The sequence below is a fragment of the Lemur catta genome, chromosome 4, assembly GCF_020740605.2.
Source record: "Lemur catta isolate mLemCat1 chromosome 4, mLemCat1.pri, whole genome shotgun sequence".
Lineage (NCBI taxonomy): Eukaryota > Metazoa > Chordata > Mammalia > Primates > Lemuridae > Lemur > Lemur catta.
Genome location: NC_059131.1, coordinates 93,971,806 through 93,996,789, shown reverse-complemented (window position 1 = coordinate 93,996,789; position 24,984 = coordinate 93,971,806). Strand labels below are relative to the sequence as shown.

The window sequence follows — 24,984 nt, the reverse complement described above, 5'->3', positions numbered from 1 at the left end:
AAGGCAGTTACGTATTCATTGGAATCCAAAAATCAAACTTCTTGGATTGTTGTGGAAATCCCATTGAAATTGGCTAAATTTATTTTGGTTACTAAATTGAAAATAGGGTATCCATGAAATGAAAGCAAATTGTATACAAAAAATAAGCCACAAAGAACTAGGATTATGATAAAAACTAGAATGTTTCAGTGTTTGGTTTTGTTTTTAGACTCAGACTTTTATTTTGTAGGAAATTGACGAAGCCTGTAAGAGAATAAAGCGTGAAGTTGATGATTTGGGCCCTGAAGTTGGTGACATTAAAATCATTCCATTGTACTCTACACTTCCACCTCAGCAGCAACAGCGTATTTTTGAACCTCCACCCCCAAAAAAACAGAATGGAGCAATTGGAAGGAAGGTAACATTAGAAAGATTTTTTTATAAACATTAATATCAAAGGAATTGTTTTATTGAAATACCAAATTATATTCAATTGTAAAGGATTATGTTTTAGGTGATTATGACCTGGATTATATATAACAAAATAATCTGCATCTCAAAAGTGATAAAAGATGTGTTGAGGTGGGGTTCTGCATGTCTTTGAGCCTAGAGTAAGAATATATACTGCTTTTCCCCACCTTGGCAGTCCTCCTCAGCAAATGTAAGGTCAGTTAGGGCGGGTTTAGAAAAGGGGGACGTTGGGCCAAGTGCTGTCTTTCTCCCATTAAATCATTTGGTAAAAAGCAAGCACTTCTTCCTTCAGTGCCTTGGCCTTCTGCCTAGAATTTTCTTTAAGACTTAACCAAATGTCATGCCTATAGGTGTGGAATGTGGACTCTGCAGACCTTTAATAACAGTAGCACTAATCATACTTCATAAATATATGGATTCCTTGAAGGCAGGAACTTTGTCTGGAACCTTTTAGTACGGATGTGTGCCCAGTTACAGAAAAGGGAATAAGGTTATTCCAGCCCTATCTCTGAGGCACTTTGTTGGAGGAATGGGAGGAGAGATGAGTACCAGTCTGAAATAGAGAAGCTAGGCCTTTAGTTTTTAAGATTTGGGAGTTCTAAAAGATTGTTTGAAAATAAGATTGCACTATTTTATTAAAAGATTTGAAAACCCCTAGAACAAGGGAGTCAGTTTGACTTTTAAGCCTAGCCACTTGTTAGGTTAGATAATAGAAGCATGTTAATTTTGTTAAGATTATTAATCTCTGATCCCAGTGTTTTTTATTTTTTAAACTGGGTATAATTTACTACTTTCACCTTGGTTGGTAGATGATTATTTAGTATTAAGCTTAATGTATATGAGATACTAACATGCTCTCTCATGGCAGCTACTATAAAGTTTTTCAGTTTATTAGTATAGAAAAAAGTCTTATCTTACCTAAAGTTTTACTCAACTTAAAATTTACTTGTTAGTCAAAATCAGAATCCATTGCTTTCTTATATCTCTATTCAGGACTCACAGCTTCTATTGCTGTTTTTTCCCAATCTTTTTGCTAATATTTTTGATGATTACTAAAAAATTACAGATTATAGAGAAACATTTAACTATATCATGGCCAATTATTTTTTTACATGGCTGTATAAAACTTAAATGAACCAAATATGTTTTTCAAATTGAGAGAATTTACTGAATGCATATACGTACCAGCCTGTTGGAATATAAGTTAATAGGAGATTAATAGGGAGAAAACATCAACTTCTGAGTTGTTCATAGATCATCAAATGTAGTAATTTTGACTTTAAAAAATAGTATAATCATAGCTTCATTATGCTGAACTTTCAATTATTTTTTTGTCATAATGCTATCTCCAGATCATACTAAAACATTTTTTACGTGTTACTTTATGTGTATTATGGACTTTGTGGGAGAAAATGGGATGTTTTAAGTGATACTTTTAGTATGTAATTTTGAAGTCGACTTTGAAAATATTTTTTCTCTGTGGACTTTTAAGCTAGATTCCACATCAATAGATGTGTGTATTTCTCAAACATTTCTATAATAAAGAGGAGTTAATGCATCCTCTTTAAAGACCTAAATTTTCAGTGTCCTGAAATCATGTGAACTTTGTATTTCTGCATTTGTTTAATTTTTAAAATGTGCTTGTATACCATTGAATGAAATTGGCATACAACAAATATGCTGTGTTTGTCCATCTTTTTGGGTACTTCTCATTGCATTGAGTTACATTGAGAGATGTGGGCCCATGCTTCCAATAGTTAAACATCTGAGCTCTTTGCTTTCTTTATTATTAATGTATTGGATATGTAGGTTCAGTCTTGTGCTATTTCAGCACTTGAAATTTTGTCTTATCTATAACTTAAACCCATGGAATAGAATTAGATTTTTTGTTGTCATAGTGGTTGTTTGCTTTTTGTGTTATAAATCCTAAGGATGGCAGAGGAGAATTCTGTCTTACTGAAAGAGTGACTCAGCAGTGGCTGGATATGCAGTGGTGGCCACAGCTAATGTGGTCTCACTCTGGGAAGCGGTCCTGGGTTTTTTAAATTTAAAACTAAGGGCCACAATGATGCTTTTCCTCCATTCATTGATGGTGTTTCATTCAGTTAAAGTTATTGGACATCTTGCTGGAAAATCATGTTATCTCTTGCCGTGTATCAACATCATCTTAAAGGTTGAGAAGAGCCCCTCCGTGGACAGACGATCCTGGGGGAGTGAAGGAAGACTTCCTTGGCAATTGGGTCATCATTCTCAGTATGAGGAATAACAAAGCACAAATTAAAATTTTTCATTCAAGAGTAGTTGATAGAGGAAGACCTGCATAGCAAGTCATGTATATTTATTGATGGGCAGGGCAGCTGTCTGGTCTGAGATGGGGTTGTCAGCTGACACCTAGAGATAGCTGAAACATATTCTGGCCAATCACTGGCAGGCCCAGTTAGAGCAAGAAGAAATGACTGGTGGCATTGTGGGGAAGGAGATAGCGTGAGAATTAAAGATATGTGAGGGAAAATGGGTAGGCACTAGAACAGGAAACACTGCTGTTCAATTGCTGTTTTCTATTGTTTGTTTGTTTGGTTTTTTTTTGAATCCTGTTTTGTTTCTGTGTTTTACTCCTAACAACACATAAATGCTTCACCTTTTATAATATCCTGTTTACCTTTACAAAATAAAGGACCTAAGGGCCACTAATCAAACACCACACCAGGTGCTAGAGTGGAGCTTTCATTCAGAAGTGTTAACTGTCACACACAACAATGATACAGTTAATTAAAATTAAATAAGAACAGAGATTTACTCTCTGCCTCTGATTGTGAAAAGCAAAATATGATTTGATTTAATTTTTGTTAAATTATTTACTTTGTAGTAGTATAAGGATAATAGCATAGAGCAGATATATAAAAATATTTGAAGTTATTGAACAAATAGAATATTTAATACAGTATTTTAAATTCCATCAAATTGTAATTCTGTGTAACTTTATATTTGAGTCCCTTTGTAAGGCAGTGTTGTATTTGTCATCTCACTCTTCATTCCATTAATTTATGCAGAATAGATTTTTCAACTTGACTGTGGTAAAATGAACACAGCTTTTTAGTGTTAAAGTTTTACAGTGTAGATTGTATATAAGGTTATGGTTTATGGGCATTTGTGTACTTAAGTAGCATTCATTTTACAAATAGTTACTATGTTCTTTTTATGTATGCAAATAATAGCACTAGCGGTGAACCATTTCAAGTTTTTAACAACCAGGAAAGGTTCATATTGCAACACGTATTTATGTGAGGTAGATGTTTTCATCTGCTTTGATAATTTCTGAAGTTTTTTAAGTATTTGATTAAGCTAAAAGCTGTAGTAGTTCTTTGTATGCATTAAAGTTTACTCTTCAGTAAAACTTTCCCATGCATCTTTTGACTAAGACTTACAATTGCTGTTTTATAGATTTGGTGTCACTAAAATCCAGCAATGATTATTTGATTTAAAATAATCAGTTTTCATTAATTTTATCCATACAAATAGCTTTTTTTTCTGTAGCTTAGCCCACAGTTTGCTGATTAATATGGTTCAGAGCATACTTGCTCAATAAAAAAGAGAAATAGCCCTTGTGGAGATGGTTCTATAGTTTTAAAGAGAGGCTCAATGATCCACCGTCTGAAGATTGCTAGTTTTTTGCTGCTGGATTGTTTACAAGCAAATAAGTTAATGTCTTTGAATTGGAGACTCCCACAGAGTTCCCTGGGGACTAAAAATCCAAACTAGTTTAATCTAAGTGCATTATTGTGTCCAAACAGTGTTCAAATAGGGCAATTCAGGTACCCTGAGTTCTACCTCTTTGTAGTGTAATTATTGGAATAAATCATAGTGGGGTCGTTTTGGAAGGCAGGTTATTGAGGGGGAAGTTTACTCTTAGCACATCTTGACAATGATGCCAAACTTTTCACCATACGGTTTATTTTCTATAATTGGGAATATTTACCTGAAATAGTTACTTAGTGAGGTTTGAATGCTTTTTAAATAAACACTTACTTCAAAGTTACAGTCTAGAAAATTTGTAACAGTTTAATAGATTCCTACTGATCATATGTGTGTCCCTTTACAAATTCAGGATCATTTTGTCTCTTGGATGGTGGGCCATTTACATGCTTAGGGCTTGCCTCACTTAGCTGCTGGGGTTCCAGGGCAACTTTTTTTTTTTTTTGAGACAGAGTCTCTTTGTTGTCTGGGCTAGTGTGAGTGCTGTGGTGTCAGCCTAGCTCACAGCAACCTCAAACTCCTGGGTCAAGTTATCTTCCTGCCTCAGCCTCCTGAGTATCTGGGATTACAGGTGGAGCCACCACGCCCAGCTCATTTTTTGTTTCTATTTTTAGTTGACTGGCTAATTTTTTTTCTGTTTTTAGTAGAGACAGGGTCTCACTCGTGCTCAGGCTGGTCTTGAAAGCCTGACCTCAAGCAATCCTCCCACCTTGGCCTTCCAGAGTGCTAGGATTACAGGCATGAGCCACTGTGCCCATCCCAGGGCAACTTTTATTGTTTCATTTATTTGTTTGCATTATGTACGTGTGTATATTTATTTCGCCTTAGCTGTTTTTTAGTCCTTGGGAAAATCCTAAAACTTCAAGCTTCTCTGAGGACTCATTTAACACTTATATTTGAGGGTTGACTTTTAGCTGGCAATACACTCTTTATCACTAATGATATGGGGCATGCCCAGTTGGCACAATCACTTGATTTTTAAACACTTGTAGAATCACACATCACTTCTTTATAAGTATTATAGAATTTGTCTCACACACAACCCCCAAACAAAACATGTGTACACAAATGAAATTATTTTTTGGAGAAAAAGTTAACTTTTTAGGTACGTCTTTAAGAGTTGATCACATCAAAAAATTTTTATCACATGGCCTCTATTTTGTTCTAGAAGAAATATGACAAGTTATTTTTCCCAAAATAACTTAAAAAAAAAGGGAAGGTAATTTTCTCTACTGTCCTACATATATTCAGAACCATGATTTTCACCCCAGAATTCCAAAAAACCAGAAGACCTCTTATATAATTATTAGTATATAATTGGTTCTGTATGGTTTATAAGGCATTTCTACATCCATTTTATTCCCTACAGCTTTGTGTTAGCTAAACTAAGTAATAAGCCAGAGTTGTAAAAGGAAATAGAAGCTTGGAGGTATTAAAACCTTTCCACAGTTACTTAGCTACTCAGATTTGACTCCTGGCTCTGCCACCTACCCCTGAATTCATTGATCCTTCCACTATTAAAAACTGACTTTCTAGAAGAGTATTAATCTCAGGTTATACTTACTCAAGTCTACCTGTCAACTTTATATACCCTGTTTATGTTTGCTTCAGTTCTAATTATTGATCGTGTTATCTCAGTCTCCTGTAGAATTTCAGTAGCATCATCAAACCACCTGTGGTTTCTTATCCCTTTGCTAGTTCTGTCTTTTCACATGACCAACAAAAAAATGAAATATTTTGAGTTTTGACATGTAAATGATTCTGAAATACCCTATTAATAGATCCCTAGTAAGTTTTTAAACCTGCAACCTGCAAGGCTTCCTGCCAATGTCTTGGGACATCTCCTCAGTAGGTATGAAGTCAGAAAATGAAAATGTTAATATTATTTTAAATAAAACAGGTAATAGAACAAAAGCCTAGGAGTTATTTAAGCTTTTTATTTATGAAAGAAAATGCTTTTAAAAAATTAATAGGAATAAATATAAGTTCTTTCATTTCTTATATGTGCCCATAGACGTTCTTGTCCACATACACTGTTTAAGATGAGCTTTGTAATGCTAATGCTCTTTCCTTCTCTCTTGTGAGTAGATCTTACTTTACCTTCAAGAACTATTCTAAATGCTGTTTTCTTAGTAAAGCCTTTGTTCCCTGTGGAAGTAAACCCTTTTTAAATCTCACAGTGAATTTTTGGTGTCATTTACCCTTTCTGTCCATGCCTAATCTTCCCTTACAAACTGTAAAATCTGTAAAGCACAGACTGTTTCTCTCATTCATTTTCTGTGTCAACTGCTTACCTACACAGACATCTCCAACTTAATGTTAGTAATCTGTTCCTGAAAATCAGATGTTCTAGGTAAAAATGCAAATGAAGAATCCCTATTTCCCATTGTTTTAAAAGGAAAAAATTATACGTAACATGTTATTTCCAGGTCCTTAACCAATTTCCTAAAACATGTCTAACATATAGTTAAACATGCACATATAAAAATAAGCTGTCATACATATTACTATTTAAATGCTTTAAACTTCGTTCAGTGTATGATTCCGAAACAGTTGCTTGTGTACAGTAACATATTACATATTATCCCTTTGAGACTGTATACTTACCAACACATTTACATTAGATTGTGATGATTTTTCAATTCTTACTGGATTGTACCTTGAGCTTTTTCCCTGGGGCATTTCTGAAAAATGGTGAATTGAGTTTCAGTGATATAAATATGAGGTTTTCTTTCATAAATATTGCTTGGAAAAATTGAAAAATACTCTTGTGGAAGTTTAGATATTATAAGGGATGTTTTATTAGTGAGACATTCTGTAAGGTATGTTGTGTAGCTATCAGTGTTTTTGTTTTGATGCTATTCTTTTATTGCATAATCATGTAATGTGGTAGAGTGATAACCTGACGTAATAGCTTTGTTGGGAAGGGAAGTAGTTTATTTACTGGTTTGAAGTTCCTTGTGTTAGTGAAAGTTAATAGCTAAACTTACTGTCATGTTAGTTTTACTTAATGTGTAACATAACTTGTATACTGTATTTCTTAACAGGTAGTTGTGTCAACTAACATTGCAGAGACATCTTTGACGATAGATGGTGTGGTGTTTGTGATTGATCCTGGATTTGCAAAACAAAAGGTACCTGTTTTAGTGTGTTAGTTGAACACTTTATAAATCAGCATTAGTTGCATGGTACTTACTGCCCATTTATTTAATGGCTAAAATTTATATTTCACAAATAATTTTCTATTTTCATTTTCATTTTCAGATTTCTGCCATAGGAGCCCTTTGTGTTTAGAAATTAAGGCAGTATTTTATGTTTAATCCTAGAGGCTTTTTTTCCCCCTCCCATTTAGGTAGGGTTGCTTTGGTTTCTTTGTTTCAGGGTTGTGATGGGGGATGTTTTGGCTTGTATGTTCATTTAAGGACCATAGGTGAAGTAATAAAAGTACAGGATTGTCATCCCCGCAGACCAGTCACTTACCCAACACTAGAGTTCCTACTATGTACTGGGCACACTATTTGAAAAAAGGTACTGTGTTACTCCTCTATTTTAGCAGTGCTGATGACTAAACATTTTTGACAAATGAAATTGCTACTCAGTAAATACTCTAAGTTATGTTTCAAACATCTTTTGGGTAAGTTGACTATATCTTGTAGGTATATCATGTTATTGATAGAAAAATTTCCTTTTAAACAGAAAGTACATGACTGACTTCTTTTGGACTAAGTTCAAAGTGTTTTTCTTGATGTCCACTCTGAACATCAGGTGTTGAAATTGCAGGTTTCTTTTCAGGCAAAATCCTTCACTACCAGCATATAAAAAGCAAGGCACAAGGTAAACTGATAGAACTGAAATTATTTTAAACTAGGAGTAGTAAAGATTACATAAGCCATCTGTGTGTTGGATAAGAAATTTTTCATGTTAGCTTGAGTCTTTCAGAATGGTGGAGTCAGAATGTCTGAGAGAAAGTTAAGGCATGGGGTGATGAATTCTCTATTATTGTGGCAACATGATTTATGGTGGTCATACAATACTACTTTGTTTATTTTAGGATTTACTGTAGGCTTTGGGTACCTCTGAATCACAGTTTTTGTTTAACTGAAGAAATAATCTTGTGTTATTTCCATTCCAATAGGTATATAATCCTCGAATCAGGGTTGAGTCCCTTTTGGTGACAGCTATTAGTAAAGCTTCAGCTCAACAAAGGGCTGGTCGAGCTGGACGTACCAGACCTGGGAAATGCTTCAGGCTTTACACAGAGAAAGCTTATAAAACAGAAATGCAGGTAAGGGATATTACTGTATTTTTCCTGTGTGTTTGGAAGTTTAGGTTGAATTGTTACCTAAAAAAGAAAATTGCTTCATTTACTTTATCTTCCCTTTTAAGACCAAAAGCTCCTTAGTTTTTTTCTGAGTGAGATTTATGGTATAATCTACCAATACAGCAGTACCCCCTCATCCACAGGGGTATGCGTTCCAAGACTCCAGCCTGAAACCTCAGATAGTACAGAGCTTTACATATACTATGCGCATATTTCTTTTTCCTTTTTCGCAGTTTCACTGAAGATACATTCTTACTGTAGATCATAGTACAGTGTGTGATTCTCCCCCACCCCTTGTTAAGTGGAGAGTTTTTCACCTTTTCACTTACAGGAAGTACTTCAAGGCTTCTCCTTGGCATATGTGAATTGCCAGCATGGCTACTTTTGCGCTGTAGAGCAATTACTAAAAAAAAATGAGGGTTACTTGAACACAAGTGCTGAGATACCATGACATTGAGTTTAATATCCATTTTGGGCTGGATCAGGTGGGACTGAGTGAGATTTCATCACACTACTTGGAACAGTGTACAATATAAAACTTACAAATTGTTTATTTTCTGGAACTTTTAATCTAATATTTTCAGGTGTTGGTGGTGGGTAATTGAAACCTTGGATAAGGGGGACTACTGCACAACCTTTTTTTTTTTTAAACCGTTCTGAGTTGGGGTGGAAAGCAGCAGAGGCTTTGAACACTAAAGATTGTTGGAGAAAAGTATCTGATTTCTGTATTCCATAAGTATTTTTCTCTCCTCAGTGTTATAGAATTCGTGCCAAAGTGAATAGCTGAGGAGACAGGGAACAGATATGTTTTGTTTTCGGGAGCAAGGTGATTGAGCAATGTTTAACAACAAACACGTTTTTGTTTTTTGCTAGGATAACACCTATCCTGAGATTTTGCGTTCTAATTTAGGATCAGTTGTGTTACAGTTGAAGAAACTTGGTATTGATGATTTGGTGCATTTTGATTTTATGGATCCACCAGGTATGACTTAAGAAAGCACATTTTGTCAGATCTTTTAACCAAAATGGACTTAACTATTCTTCCAGTATGCATCAAGATAAGTGATCTTATATGATAGCATTAAAACTAAAAAGGATGACAATTATATGAGCAAATAAGTTTTTTTTCTTCAGAATTTATTCTAGGTATTCAGTTTAATTGAATTATCTCCTGGGCATGAAAATGTGAGAATAAACTTTCTGATTTTTCTTTGGGAAATATAGCTTGATAAACACATTGATGAATTAGCAATTACTTAAAATATTTAGAGAAAAGACAGTTTTACCTACAAGAGAATCTTGCAATTTTGTATGATTCATTGTTTGCTAGATCTATATAATTGAATTTGATGACAATTGAGTTTGGTCCACTGTAGAATGAAAAATGAGTTTGCTTATGATAGTACTTTGTCACTTGCTTTGCCTTGCTTAAGGCAACTTGTCTAATAGATTGCCTTTTCCCCCTAGCTCCTGAAACTCTGATGAGAGCCCTAGAACTTTTGAATTATCTGGCTGCTTTAAATGATGATGGAGATCTTACTGAATTGGGATCCATGATGGCAGAATTTCCTCTAGATCCACAGCTCGCTAAAATGGTTATTGCAAGTTGTGACTACAACTGTTCTAATGAGGTCCTATCTATTACTGCTATGTTGTCAGGTAATAGAGGGAAAGGAACTAACAAAAGCCCAGCTCTTCAAAGTTTGGGTGGACTTCACTTTTGTTTTTGTTTTTTAATATTTAGTACGGTAGTGGATTATATAGATCGTTTTAAGGAACTCATTTTGTTTCCTAAATACCTTGTAAATAGTTTCATAATGACATAGTATTTACAAATTAAAGTAAGTCATTGTGCACAAAACATAGTAAAACATTGGCTCTCTTGAGTGCAAATAAAAATTGCATTGAGAATAAGTTTGAATGCAAGTGTTACTGAATTCTGTGGTAGGTCCATCAGTACTATCTTTGCGGTTTATCTCTGAAAGTACAAGAAGGATTTTTGTTCTAGTACTTGGCACTTACTAAGTGAGCCTGTGACAGACTTAAAGTTTACATTTAAGTTGAGCCATATCTATCTACGTGTATAAGTATGTATTCCAGTGGCAATCAAACAAACATAAATTTCAAACTTAGCATCAAATAAATAGAAGTAATAATACATACTTTCAGGCTTTAAAACTAATCTGATAATGTTATTTTTTTACAGTGGCAGAAAAACACTTAGTAAAAGAAACATACCTAATAGATAAAATTCCTAATTTTGTAAAATTAGAACATTAGGCTGAGGAAATAGTGCTGTTTTTAGTAGCAGTAAAATTTAATCCACAGATGAATAGTAACTTGGAAATAGATTTTCCCAAAGGAGTAGAAATATTGTTAACAAACAAATTTAATGATTCTTATAGCTAAAAGTAGAAAACAAGTTTTTACTTACTGACAGTATTCTATGCTACTATTTCAGGACTGGGGAGAACTAACTTCTAATCACAGAGTGGTTTATTGGTCTTAATTACTTTTAATGGTGCAAATAATTCAAAATCTTCCATGGAATTAAAGGATAAGTTGAAAAATATTTAAATATAAAATTATGGCTTAGTTTAGATGTATGGTATATTCTAATGGTGTGAAGTTTTTATGTAAGAACTAGCTAAAATGTTTTCTTGCAGAGTTATGACTGATCAGACTCAGAGCAGATGGGCAGGGCAGTATCGAATCATTTAAATTATATTGTAGTTTCATTTGCGGAGGTGGTGGTAGGTTGTTGTCTGCCTTTCTTATGTGTTGTTTTGTTAGCTTCTCCCAGTTGTCTTCTCCCAAGAGTTTAGCTTTTAGAGAAAGTGGGGCAAGAGTTAACAGATCATCTGTGTACCCACTTATCTGCCGTATTTATATTTCTTTAGATTGTCTAATCAGACATACTATATGATTACCCTTGTTTGAGTTTAGAGTATTAGCCCTTTAAAAAATTTGTCACTGTGATGCAGTTGAAATCTTCCAACTACATCTCAGTCTTATGTGTAGTAGGAGTTATTCAAAACAGGCTTTTGCTGGTGGTCATCTTTAGCAAATCAAGAAAATTAAGCATTTATGTGCAGTAGTTTTTAAACAGGCCATTTATGGGAAAACTGTTGAAATAGCGGATAAGAAAGAAGTCGTGGAACAAAAACAGTTTGCTGAGCTTGTAATGCTTTGTTTGCCATTTAAATAGTTTCTGGCGTTTTGAGGTCCTGATATAAACAGTGCAAACCCAGGGGCCTTATGGAGTGCTACCTATTCATTCCCACTTAACTCTGGTGGCTAGTTCACATTAACATTCACAGCTATGAGAAGTTTCTGTACTTTCGTAAATTACCTTGCTTCAGTTACATTAAGCAAGACTTTTAATATTTACTGTGATCATGTTTTGTTGTCTTTGTTTGGCTACTTTGGCATCTTTTTAAAGGGGAAACTGTGTGGGAAAGAGTAATTTAATACTGTATTTGATCTCACTGTCAATTATTCCCATTATCTTCTATCTGAACTGATAATTTATGATTTTTTTCATTGACAAGGTTTTCAGAACTTTAAAAATGTGTTGAAAAAGTCCCAAGCTGTTAAGTATTTTTATTTCATACTACTTTTATGACTATGGAATTGCTAAATTAAGGAAAGTTGTATTTCAAAAAATGTAGTATACGCTTTGTAACAACTTATACAGTTTTATGTGAATTAATATTGAGGCTCTAACAAATAACTGTAGTTAAATATTTTGATGACCCTTGAAATGATTGTTTCAGACTAATTGTCAACTTTTAAAATATTGGCATTTGCTTTTATATTGAGGTTTTGATTCACATAAGTTTTTCTTTTATACTTGGGACTTTATTTACTAATTTTATTAAAATGTTGGAATACTAGGCTGAATATCACAGCCTTTTTGAATTTTCTTGATTAAAAGGCGGTTTAACCTTCCACCACTACTGCTATCATCAAAACCCAAGACTTGATTATTTTTATGTTTACATATGCTTCTGCTCACCGGTGCTAATAGTGATACCCACCAGTTGGTAATAACCATAGTCTTAGGGAAGAAATTCTAATAGAAATGTGGCAGTAGACTGGTTGCAAAGTTGATTTTAGTTCTGCAGTGGGTAAGTAAGTACAGCTTCCTAATTTCACAGCCATTCAGTGGATTCACTGGATGGCCTTTTGGAAAATTACAGTTAGCTAAAAGGCTGTTGACACTGTAATTCTGGTTACTGGTAGAGCTATCAGCACTGGTTTTTTGAAATAAGTTGAGCTTTCTAGTATCTTGATGGCCTTCAGAATAGCTGTTTTGATGCCTACTTTTAGATCTAGTTAAAATAATCAGGTACTCTGTAGCTTTGAAACCCTCTTGTCTTACAGATGTGGTTAGGTGTTGATGTACCTAATCAAGGTAGTAAACAGTCCAAGATGCAGTTGGAGGCCATCCTGCCCTGCCCTATGCTCTGTGAACTGACCTAGCTAGGCCTTGTTCCTCTATCTGTGAATGCGTGACTCATCGATATGGGCGTTTGTGTTGGGCCCATACCAACCTTGTTTAGTCCCACAGTGTTTTGTTCGCCCCACGGAGGCCAAGAAAGCCGCAGATGAGGCCAAGATGAGATTTGCCCACATAGATGGAGATCATCTGACACTGCTGAATGTCTACCATGCTTTTAAACAAAGTAAGTGTAAATTAGATTGAAGGTACTCTTTTGTCTAAATGTCACTTGCAGTGTATAAAATGTTTCTTCATCTCACTTTCATTTATTATCTGTGACAACTTTACATTGAAAACCCAGGGGTACTTTAGAAAAACTCCTGACTAGCATTTAAAATAGAAATTGCCAATCCTTTTCAAAGTTGTTTACATTTATAATGGGGGTGGGGGAAGCACCAATTACAGAAAACCTGAAAAATACAAGGTGATAAAAATGAAAGATTTGTATATAATCTACCACAAACCATATAAATTTTTATATACTTCTTTTTTATTTTCATACACTTTACATTTTTTGTGAATAGATTAGTATTGTTTATATAATCATTACTCTTAACAATTTTACTAATAAAGAGCTTTTAATATTAAGACTGGTAAAATAGGAAAATGGGCAACAAATGACAGTTCTCAGGCTACAAGTGGTCTGTAATCATGAGAGAAAAATTAAACTCTGTTAGCCCAAGAGTTGCATTGTTGTTGAGATACCATTTCCTCACCTATAAAATTGGCAAGATTAGAGAAAAATCTTAGTTGTGTGGGAGTGGGGTTAGTGGAACACTACTAATACACCGTAGGTAGGAATATAAAGTGATGTGGGTCTTTATGAAAAGCAGATTTTTATGTTACCAAAAACCCTAACAACTTCATACTCTTTGACCCAGAAGTAATCTATAAAGCTGTCTTTTGAAATTTCTGTGGAGACAGGATCAAAGTTTTTCATCCCAGAATTATTTGTGATAGTACAAAAATTGGAAGCTACCCAAATGCCCACTAGTAGAAAGGTGGTTCAGTGAGTTATGCTGTAGACACATGATAAAATATTGTTCTAGCTTTAAATTGTATTAGCAAATATTTAGTGACCTGAAAGCCGTTTGCCAATTATTTGAAAATGAGGAAGGAATCATAGTAATAATAAAGTTATTGCTAGCTGTTGTTGGAATGTACCATTTCTAAAACTTAAGTGAGAGGAAAACTTTAAAAGGGGAGAATAAATACAGAAATGAATGCAACAGGATCTGAAAAGGTTTGATTTCTACGTATCAGTAGGCTGACCTAAATTAAAGACTGATAGGCTTGTATCATCGCCCTCTGCCAAAAATGAGGGATTCTTAGTCACTCTAAGTTTATAGTTTCTTCTCATGAGTTGTTCCTTAATATCAATTTTGTACTTGTTTTATTTATAACTCATTTTTATTATCTTATAAAAATCCTATTTACACTGCTAAAATGGAGCTGTTGACTTTGGCAAATCTGTAGGGGGTGGTGATAAAATTTATTTTTCTAAGTGTCCTGGTTCTAGAGGGCCAGCATATGGAAAAGAATGTAGCACCTGTGGTGTCATATACATCTCTGTTTCTTACTCATGAACCCTCGTGTGAGTCAAATAGTATTAAGGGCTATCCAGGAGAGAAAGAGTGGAGCCCTTCTCTGCCCAGGTCTCAAAAACTGGGGGCAGATAAGGGAAGAAAAGGAAACATGGTTGAGAAACCAAGAGCTGAAGGCCAGTACACGATTTACTTCAGAACATTTTATTTTATTCCTCTTGTGTCCATAATATTGATAATACATAATGTTATTATCTCTGGTAAGATAGGTCAACTCAAGACTATATTCCTGTTGTCTGCCAAACATCATGCTGGGTGACCAAGAGATATATTAATATAACCTATTAACAGACCATGATAGCTGCTGTAAGAGGGAATGCCTTGAGAATGAGCAGGTTCACACTCACCATGGTTCTCAGAATCTCCTTTGATATTATGATGATAGCGTTTAAGTGATAGTTAAAAGATTTTTGAAAAAGCATCATGGTTTTATACATATTCCTACTCTATTATTTTTACAAGGCATTTTAACTAATTCCTTTAAAATTAGAGATTGTGTTATTTTGTCATTTAAACTTTTTGTTAACTTAGCATAGTAGTATTTTGGATTTCATAATTGTGTTTTGAAAATGAAATTAGGATTGATATGTTTAAGAGCTGTATTTTGATTTTAAATATAAATCTAACTATAATATTTGAATTTAGAGGGGTTTAATATTAAAGATGATAAACTTACTAAATGCTTGTTCTGAATGAAGATATTTGATACTTGAAGCTTTCTATGAAAATACTGAATAGTTATAAACATCTACAAAAACTTTATCCTCTTCGAAAAAGGGCCAGCAGTCGGGGAATTCAGTGAGTTAGAATGGTAGCTTTCACTCACTAGATGTGTGATCCTTTCTAATAAATACTTCTCACTGCCAGAGAGATGTTAAATCATTGGTTGGATTTTAGGCCTTTGCTATATATAATGACTTGACATTTTATAGAAATGTCCTCTTTAGTCAGAGGTAGAGGATTTAGTCTTTAATAAGTGACTGCTGCCTTTTCAAATAAGGAGAGCTCTTCAAAAACAAAATCAAATTTTCCAAGACCCTCACACATTACTATTTGGATATTTTGTATCTGCTTATTGAATTTGAAATATATTCACTAATGCTTTTTAAATGTTATTGAGACATTAAGTTTATTTCAAAAATAGCACATATATTTCAGATACTAGTCAAGATGTTTTTCAGTAGTAGAGACAATGGTTGATTGCATAGTAAAGCTGAAATGTCACCTTGATAAAATGTCATTTTAGTACTATTTATATAAATAACACTTTTTAGAAAGAAAACTAGGTTTAAGTTATTTTGCAGTACTTTGAGTGTGTGAGAGATCTCTAAAAATTTTACAAATGGTTTGGCTTTAGATCTCATGAGTTTATTGTATTGATGGCTAGAATTTTAATAAAATGTTCCTAATTTTAGATTTATTGCTCCTGTTTATCAAATGATTTCTGACAAGTTTAGAAATATACTAGAACTACCAGATATTATTTACCTGGATGAATAACTTATAGTTGCCATTTTGTTCATCTTTAGCTTATGAATTGTAAAAATTGAAAACCTTGAAAAGATTGCATTTCAAACCAGAGTCGGCAAATCAACGACCCTTTTCAAAAGTCCCCCTTTTTATTGTCCAGTTTAGGTATTTTTATTGCCTTTTGCTTGCTACAGGACATAAGCAAAAGTACCTCCAAAGTATACTTTGTTTCATCTCCCAGAGATATACAGTGCTTTGTCAGACAGATACCTTTTATTTCACATTCCAGATGGGTTAATTAATGGATGTTAATCAGTGCCATATTCTTTAATTCAGAGATCCATTTCTGACCCCACCCTGTCCACTCTAATTTTTGAAAGGATACATTTTGTAATGGATAAAAATTTATTTATATATCTGTTGTTTTTCTCAAGAGCATTAAGATAGAGTTGTATGTTACAGTTGGTAGAATCCTAGAATCAAAGAGAAAACAATGTGTAAAAGATAAGCGTATATCACCATAGCTGGAGAAGGATCAACACAATTTTAATTTTCGTGGTTTTTTTACTTCTGCCATTTCGCAATAACACTTTTAGTTGTATTTATCAAAGCGCCTCTGAAGTAAATAATGCAATTTTTTGCTGTCACTGTCTTTGGGACATAAAGATGTCACTGTAATATTTTTTTCATGATACTTACAGTTTGAGCTCTTTCTTTAGATGAGCAACACTGGGTTAGTTGAGAGCTTATCAAGGATTCATCAGTGGAGAACGATAATATATGTAGTGAAATTACTTGAAGTGCTTAGACATAGGTCTTTTTTATTAAACATGAGTGGAGATTTCCTTGTAAACTTTATCATTTGTATTTCAAACCTTGTAAATTGCTGAGAGGCACATGTGTCACAATAAAATTTCAGCCTCTTGAGGTTTGGGGCACTGTAGCTCAGGCATAAAATACAATGTACTAAAATACCAATATACAATAGTCGTTTTATGTTCAGTTTCATAACTTTCATGCTGTATTTGATTATCTTAATCTGAGACTGTGTTTTCTTTGAAAATGAGCAAGATTTGGCATTTTACCAAATTCCCCCAATCACCCTTGTCTTATAGACGATCTGTTGGAAATAAGCAGGTGGATGTTAATGGATAAAATAATACACTAAAAACGGTTAACTCAAAGTCATTGTCTTGACATCCAAAACCAAAAATCTTAATTTCTGTTTCTGCTTTTGAACCACACTATGTGATTTTTAGGAAAGTCAGTAACATTGTAGTTAATTTAAAGAAAATGTCTATAAATCTGCTTTGTGTTTATTTAGCTTATTCTTTGTGACAATTTCCTTTCTAATTAGAAAACATTCCTATGTGGATGATTCATGGTTCTCCTTTTCTCCACCCCCCTCTAACTTTTTAGATCATGAATCGGTTCAGTGGTGTTATGACAACTTCATTAACTACAGGTCCCTGATGTCTGCAGACAATGTACGCCAGCAGCTATCTCGAATTATGGACAGATTTAATTTGCCTCGTCGAAGTACTGACTTTACAAGCAGGGACTATTATATTAATATAAGAAAAGCTTTGGTTACTGGGTATTTTATGCAGGTATGTGGATGATATAGGAATGCATTATTAAGTATTCACATGATATTGTTTGATTTCTATTATGGTCCTTTGAATCCACATAAAGGAAAAGACGAGTTTAAGAATGCCTATAAAAATCGATCTTAAATGCTGTTACATCAGTTTCTTTGAGTGAATTGATATTCTAAGAACTTTTGTATGTCTAATAAGTAACAAATTAATGCCTTGAATAGCTGAATTAGTACAGTTATGTAGTAATCAGTTTTAAAAACTACCTTTTTGTCAGTGGAGCCTTTTTTATACCAAATGGACACGTCCATTTTCAGGTGTGATTAAGCACTTATTTCTTCCGGAATGTGAAATTTAACCCTTGACTTTTGATAAGTATATTAAAGTTTCTCTGAATCTGGATCTTAATCGGAAACATATTGTCACAGCAAGAGTACTAAAAGGAAGCAATTGTCCAGGTGGATCCAAAAGTACAGTTCAGTTTCTTTCTAGAAACTGAGCATCCCAAAATTCAAATATTCAAATAACTAGATTTTATTTACAGTCCTATAGAGTGATCTTAGGCATTTATAATTAAGCCTCTTGGGTACTGCAAAAGCCAAAGATGTCTTCTAAGTTAAGCAATAAAGATGAACCATAATTTAAAGGGTTTCATTTAATTTAGCTGGTGTGTGCTGTATTGGAGGCCATAAGAACTGAAGTAAAATTTTTCAAGTAAATATTGTGAATATTTATTTTTAAAGTGTTTAAAACCCCGAGAAATTATGTTTGAAAAAAGTTAAGAAAATTAGGAGATTGGTGAGGTGTCTGTATTTGAATCTGAGTAATAATAAGACTGGTATGGCATCTTATTTTAAGATACTATGCTTAATAGAGTTAGGTAGGAAAATTATTTCTCTAGACTTTTATTATATTCTTAACATTTATTTAACATAATAATTCATTTAATATGTACTAGTTTTAATTTGCTTTTAATAATCCAAAAGAGATTGACAAAGCTTTATTCAAGCATTATAGCTTCCTAATTCTCTCCTTAGATTAAAAGTTGTTAAGGAACAGAGCTGGGCACAGTGGAGTATGCCTTGTAGTCTCAGCTCAGCCTGGGTGGGAAGGCTGAGGCAGGAGGATGGCTTGAACCTAGGAGTCACAATTCTAACATAGTGTGAAACTCAGCTCTTTAAGGAAAAAAAAAATGTTAGGAACAACATGTAGTATAGTACATGACATCTTGTAGGCAGTTGGTACCATTTATTCAGTGAAATTGAGTTCATTTTCTATTATTTACATACAGTCTTTATTTACAGAGTTCTAGAATTGGAAAGGGCCAGTTTTCTCCTTCAGTGTTTGTTAATTAAATATTAGATGAGTATCACCAATTAAGGCATTTGATTATCGAAAAAGAAGTATAGGAAGGAGAAGCACATTCAACTTCTCTTTTTTCCCATTCTTTTTCTTTGTATTTTCCTTTCTTTGTTACATTTTTCTTCTCACTTCTTTTTGCTCTCTAATTTAGTTTTCTACTTTAGCCATGAATCTTCTAATAATTGTTCATCTGCTCTCATAAGTTGGTGCCCGGTGCTGAAGAGCCTCCTGTGGGTAGTCTAAAGCAGGAAGAACCAAATAATGTATATTAGGCTCTGATCCCATTAGGTCACAACTACACAACTATGCTTACCTTTGTTGTATCATGACAGTCACCGTAGATGAGTGTGCCTGTGTTCCAATAAAACTTTCCTTTTGGGCACTGAAATTTGGATGTCGTATGATTTTCATGCTTCATGAAATGTTTTTTCTTCTGATTTTTTTCTCTCCAATTATTTAGAGCCATATAAACTATTCTTGGCTCACAGGCCTTACAAATAAAGGCTGTGAGTTGGACTTGGACCCATAGGTTATAGTTTGCTGATACCTGCTTTCATGAAGCAGGGATAAATAAGTATAGCCATAGAATAAAAAGCAAAATGTGAGGCCCGCCTGTTCCTAATTATATAGGTGACTTTACACCACTTTTCTTTTGTAAGTAGCACATCAGAAAGCATTGTATTAATTTACTGGGTTTTGGTTTCAGGTGGCACATTTAGAACGAACAGGGCATTACTTAACTGTGAAAGATAACCAGGTGGTTCAATTGCATCCCTCTACTGTTCTTGACCACAAGCCTGAATGGGTGCTTTATAATGAGTTTGTGTTAACAACAAAGAATTACATCCGGACGTGTACAGATATCAAGCCAGAGTGGTAAGCATGCCTTTTGTTGTAATAGTATTTTGCTCAGAGTGGAATGTGACTCTGTTGCTAGAGTCATGGCCTTCCATTTACTCATTTGGGGACTCGATTTTCTCCTCAGCTAGGGATGTATATTCCAGTGTGTAGGTATGGGCAATTGGCCTGATGGTATGGTTGATCTCTTAACTTCTCTCCTTTGATAAGAAAACAGTGGGATTGTTAGTGTGGCCTGGATTTGGAGCCAGATAAAGTTACAATTGAGTAGCACCAGGAGTTTCTTTGGAGCTACTCTTGCTGTTGTATGTTCCCTGGTTCCAGAAGTCAGTCTTTTTATATATTTTATTTGTCCCATTACAATTAGCTCTCAACTATTTATTATTTATATATTGGTTTTACTACCTGTGCAAGCATAAAAATTATAGCTCTTTGTATTTTAGCATATTAGCTTTTACAAAATGTAATTAGAACTGATTGTTTTATTTTAAGCAAAATAACCTCTGCTCCTGTGGGGGTTTTGGTTTCATTTATTTATTTTTGCCAGAATACATTCTGTAGCTTAGATGAAAGATGTCAGCCAACAGTACTGGGACTAAAAGCACTATTTTAGGTGGTGTCGCTTGCTATACATTGTGCAGCTTTTTTCTTACACTGATTTGTGACTTTTGGACACTTCAGTTGTGTAGTATATTACCATTTTATCTAAAAGGCTTTGTTGAGAAAAAATTATATGGTAAACTTTATGAAAGATTTCAGTCAAGTGTATTTTTGGGATATAGAGTTATATTTACAGTTATTAAAACATTGGAAATGAGAAGATCCGATCATTTGAATGTCAAGCTGTTTATTCTTATACAGAACCTGCGTTATTACTATAACCTGGATGAGGCAGTGTAAAATAGTGTGCTGGAGTGAAGAAGTCAAGTATGTGTTATTATTTTTATATTAATGTAAAGAGAAGGTTTTTTAAAAGAACGTATCTTGAGTTTTTTGAAAAGTTTATGGGACGTTCAACATTGGGACGTTCAACATCAGAAAATTTACATCTTATTGAAACACTTAACATATTTTTAAGTGTGGTGTTTGTAAGGATTAGGCATTTGTATTTTTATCATTGTTTTGGATTTGAAGATTTGCCTTAGTTCATCAGTATATTAATAAGTGATGCCTATCCTGTTAGTAACTCCTGTACATTAATTAAATGTTAATTTGGTAATTTTTCCCCTCTTCTGGACAGGTTGGTGAAAATTGCCCCTCAATATTATGACATGAGCAATTTCCCACAGTGTGAAGCAAAGAGACAGTTGGACCGCATCATTGCCAAACTTCAATCCAAGGAATACTCACAGTACTGAATTCAGTGCTTAGAACTGAAGCTATTCAGAGGACAGCTTTAAAAGATGAATGAACTCAAAAGTTCAAGTTGTGCTCTTCACGTTGGTTCAATAATGGCCTTTATTTGAAAGCTTTTTAATTTTTCTTTACAGTAAATATTCCATTCTGATTTCATAAATTAAACATTTATGCCTCCCTTTTGTGTTGACACTGTAGCTCATACTGGAAAAGTCGATCAATGTTTTGCAGTTTATTGAAAGTAGTTCTATATATAACAATGTTATAAGCATTTCTTTAGAAATGGTTGAAAATGCTTCTAAAATGTGATTATCGACCATGGTATGCATGATCGTTGTAATTGTTGACATTCCTTTTAGAAGTTGTGAAATGTTACAACTTGTGCTTATGTAGACACAATCTTCTGTCTCAGTACAGAGGCACTGACTTCAATAAAGTCTATTTATACTAATTTTGGCCAAAGCCCTTTGGTATTTTTGTTCTAGTCTCTAGACTCTTCCCAAGTGTGGGGCTTTTTCTTTTTATATTATAATTATACTATTATCACATATTTAACATTTTTCCATGAGGAGTATTCCTTAAGTAAAGCAGTCATTAAAGCAGTATTTTTAAAAGCATAGCAATAGCGCTTTGTTAGGTCAATCAGGATGTGATCTAATGGGATAAAGTGTAAGTGTTCTTTTGAAATTGGATCCCAAAAGACCACAATAATGAAAGAATGGCTGTCTTAAAGTTCATTTCATAAGGCTGTTAATTCATTAACTTGTTACATTTTTATCAGATCCTTTTACTATACTTACATAAACATTTTAAGTACTCTAACCCATGAAGCATGTTTATTTGTATTAGATAGAAGGGAAGGATATGGTAGATCTCCATCAGTTTTACTATATTCGTAGTGTTGGAAGCTTTACGCAGTATACAAAGTAATTTGTATCGTGTGTTAAAATGTACATTTGATCTTCTGTTTTCTAAAACAGGCAGTAGATAAGTGAAAAACACTTTTGGAACCCAAAATGAGTTGTTTGTGGCCCATCAAAGATTCTATAATAAGTCAATTCTTTTTTGTTCACAGACTAAATACTGTACTTATTAATGTCTGGGCTTCCTCTTCCCTTCCCCTCTCACCTTAAAAATCTTTTAAATGTTAAAGGATACAAATAGGTGTGTGTCATTGGAATTTAAATATACTTGGAAGCATGTGTTTTCTATAGGGAGTTTGGCAAATTAAATGTTTTGGGCTACAAGATTGTTTTTTAGTGTAGATAGCTGTGGTTACTAAATGATGCCTGGTGGCATGAAAGAGTTCATATGCTTCTATAAGTGCCTAATTTTGTTTCCATGGAATAATTGACATGCTAGAACATTTCTGGTTACATTTGAATATTGGTTAGAAATTCATTCAGCATTAAATCTTGGCAACATTGTCTGCTGGAATCTTTGTAAGTTATGTTAAGAAAGTCTAGGCATTTGGTCAGACTATTTTCACTATAAAGGAGCTCTTGTCACAGGAATATGTTGGCTGTTAATTTATGCCACAAGTGTGGAGTTTGTAAATGCCATCATATATCAATAATCTGACTATCCAATTTAAATAGGTCTCAGTGTGGTGTCATGTGTTATTTAATCTTGGGCTGTTTAAAATCTGAAGTTAGACCTCTAGGTTTTCTTACAGAGAAAACCTTAAGTTTTAGAGTTTCAGATACGTAGAACAAAGTTTGGTAGTTGGCTGAGTTTCTAGGAATGATGAGTGTGTATCAGGAGTGGCCACATGGAAAGAGGAGAGCAAGCTGAGCTTTTATTTCCCATCATGATGTCCATCCCCAACTGTGTACAGTTGTGCTAGGCTGGCCACATCTGACCAAAGCTGGCAGTTTCTTACCATGGATGTTACTGGCTAAGGTGTGGCTTTTAAAACTTGTCTTCTCCAACCCTTTTATTTTACAGATTTGGCAGTCGAACACCGAAGTTGTTATAATTTCCCTTGTTCACATAGGGTAGTGGCTATCAAATAACCCCTTTGTGGTATAGAACAAGAAAATTTTAAAATTCCCTCCAAAAATAATAGAAAGTAACTATTTGGTTCTAATTTTTTCTTCTAGAGCATAGTTAGTTAAATAAGGCTGCTTGTGCTACTGCGCGGTGGCCATGTAGATAGTTAGATTTAACTATCATCTTCCCTACTCTTATTTTCCTCTCAGCCTTCCTCTTTCCGATGGTTTCTAGATATCCCGAATATTCCTGGCTAACCTCTGCCTGGTGTTCTCTGGATTGCTGTTAGTACTGTCGTCTGAACTGGTCAGACTGCAGTTGAACTTGTATTTCCAGAGGACCAGGCCTGCCATTGCTTCTCTGAATGTAATTTAAGTTTACATTAACCTTTCAAGCAACCATGGCATACTTTTGGCCCATACTAATCTTACTGTAACTTTAAGGTACCTAATTACTACACAAGAGTTTTAATCTTGGAGACCTTACCTCATGTTTAAATGCATCCATAGCTCATTAAATTAATAACATTTTTAAAAATTAAAGGCAAGATAGGAGTGTCTTAATTATAAATGTTTTTGACCGTTCCAGAATTCCTGTACTATGAAACTAACCTACAGGTTACTTCATGTGCAGTTTTTGGTCAATATTAAGTTTAAAAATAAAGTTGACGTGTTTGTTAGATGCTTGTATATAAGCATTGATTTGAATTTTGCCGTTTTCTTTTTTATTAGAGAAAATGGTGAGGGCTATTTTCTGCTCTTGAGCATTTTTAGTGGTCCCTAAAAAAATTTGTTCCCTGCTACTGTGTGCCTTTGAATAAAATGCTCTGTAGGTAACTAACCATTGCACAAGTAGTCAAGTAGTTCATCTTGTCGCCAACATAGTAAACATGTTTGTTGAGAACTTATTAGTTGCAGTGGCTTTTAATCACTTAATGATTAAAAGCTTTAGCAATGGCAAAATTAATGGGAACTTGTGATTTGCTTACTGTGAATTCTAACTTGGACTCAGGACTCATTTCTAGGATATTTGAACTCAATCTAGCAAAAGTAGCTGTATCTAGCCACCTCTGTCATTAGTTGTGTGGTATGTTTATAACAAACCTTGGAATTGCATGTTTGGTGAGTTTCTTAGAATTTTTTTTATTGCTATGGGCATATTTTCTGTTTGAAAAGATTCTATTTTTTTGTAGACTCCTCGTTTGTAATTAATAGACAGACTGTTGTGAATTGAACCTAATTGAGAACTTAAGTCATAAATGTCAGAAAACCACTTTACATAATTTGATAATTTTGAAAAACATTTCTTCCTGATGGCAGTTTATTTTACTTGTTTGTGGTATTAGTAGAATTTTTGTATAAATTGATTCATGGTCCTGACCGTTGTTTAAGCTCCAGCTCTGTAAGGCACTGTGTAATGATACAAAGACAGATTGATAGGTAAACCAGGGACCTTCTCAAATTACGGTCTGGTTATGCTTTAAAAATTATATGCAAAGATTTACAATAATAGAAGGCAAGTTGTGATGAATACGGTAAGGAAAGATGCAAAGAGCTATCAGAAGTCAGAAATGCAAGATCGATTAAGATCACGCAAGTCTTAAAAAATTCATATTCTTACAGCTGCCAGAAAAGTGATAGAAATAGCAGCCAAGTTAAGTTAAATGGTCAAGTGTGAACCATTCAGAGTTGTGAGGGCTGGGTCAAGTTCACACCC

The 24,984-nt window shown here is 34.1% G+C and overlaps 1 protein-coding gene across 1 annotated transcript in view; it reads left to right on the top strand.

Moving 5' to 3' along the window:
• Positions 1–21,727, top strand: part of DHX15 (DEAH-box helicase 15) — a 55,965-nt gene extending 34,238 nt beyond the window's left edge. The window contains exons 6-14 of the mRNA XM_045550461.1: positions 230–397; positions 7,251–7,337; positions 8,339–8,488; positions 9,398–9,506; positions 9,992–10,183; positions 13,090–13,212; positions 17,522–17,712; positions 19,769–19,938; positions 21,161–21,727. Of these exons, the coding sequence (XP_045406417.1) occupies positions 230–397; positions 7,251–7,337; positions 8,339–8,488; positions 9,398–9,506; positions 9,992–10,183; positions 13,090–13,212; positions 17,522–17,712; positions 19,769–19,938; positions 21,161–21,278 (1,308 nt within the window). The 3' untranslated portion in view covers positions 21,279–21,727. The remainder of the gene's footprint in view (positions 1–229; positions 398–7,250; positions 7,338–8,338; positions 8,489–9,397; positions 9,507–9,991; positions 10,184–13,089; positions 13,213–17,521; positions 17,713–19,768; positions 19,939–21,160) is intronic.
• The last annotated feature ends 3,257 nt before the right edge of the window (positions 21,728–24,984 follow it).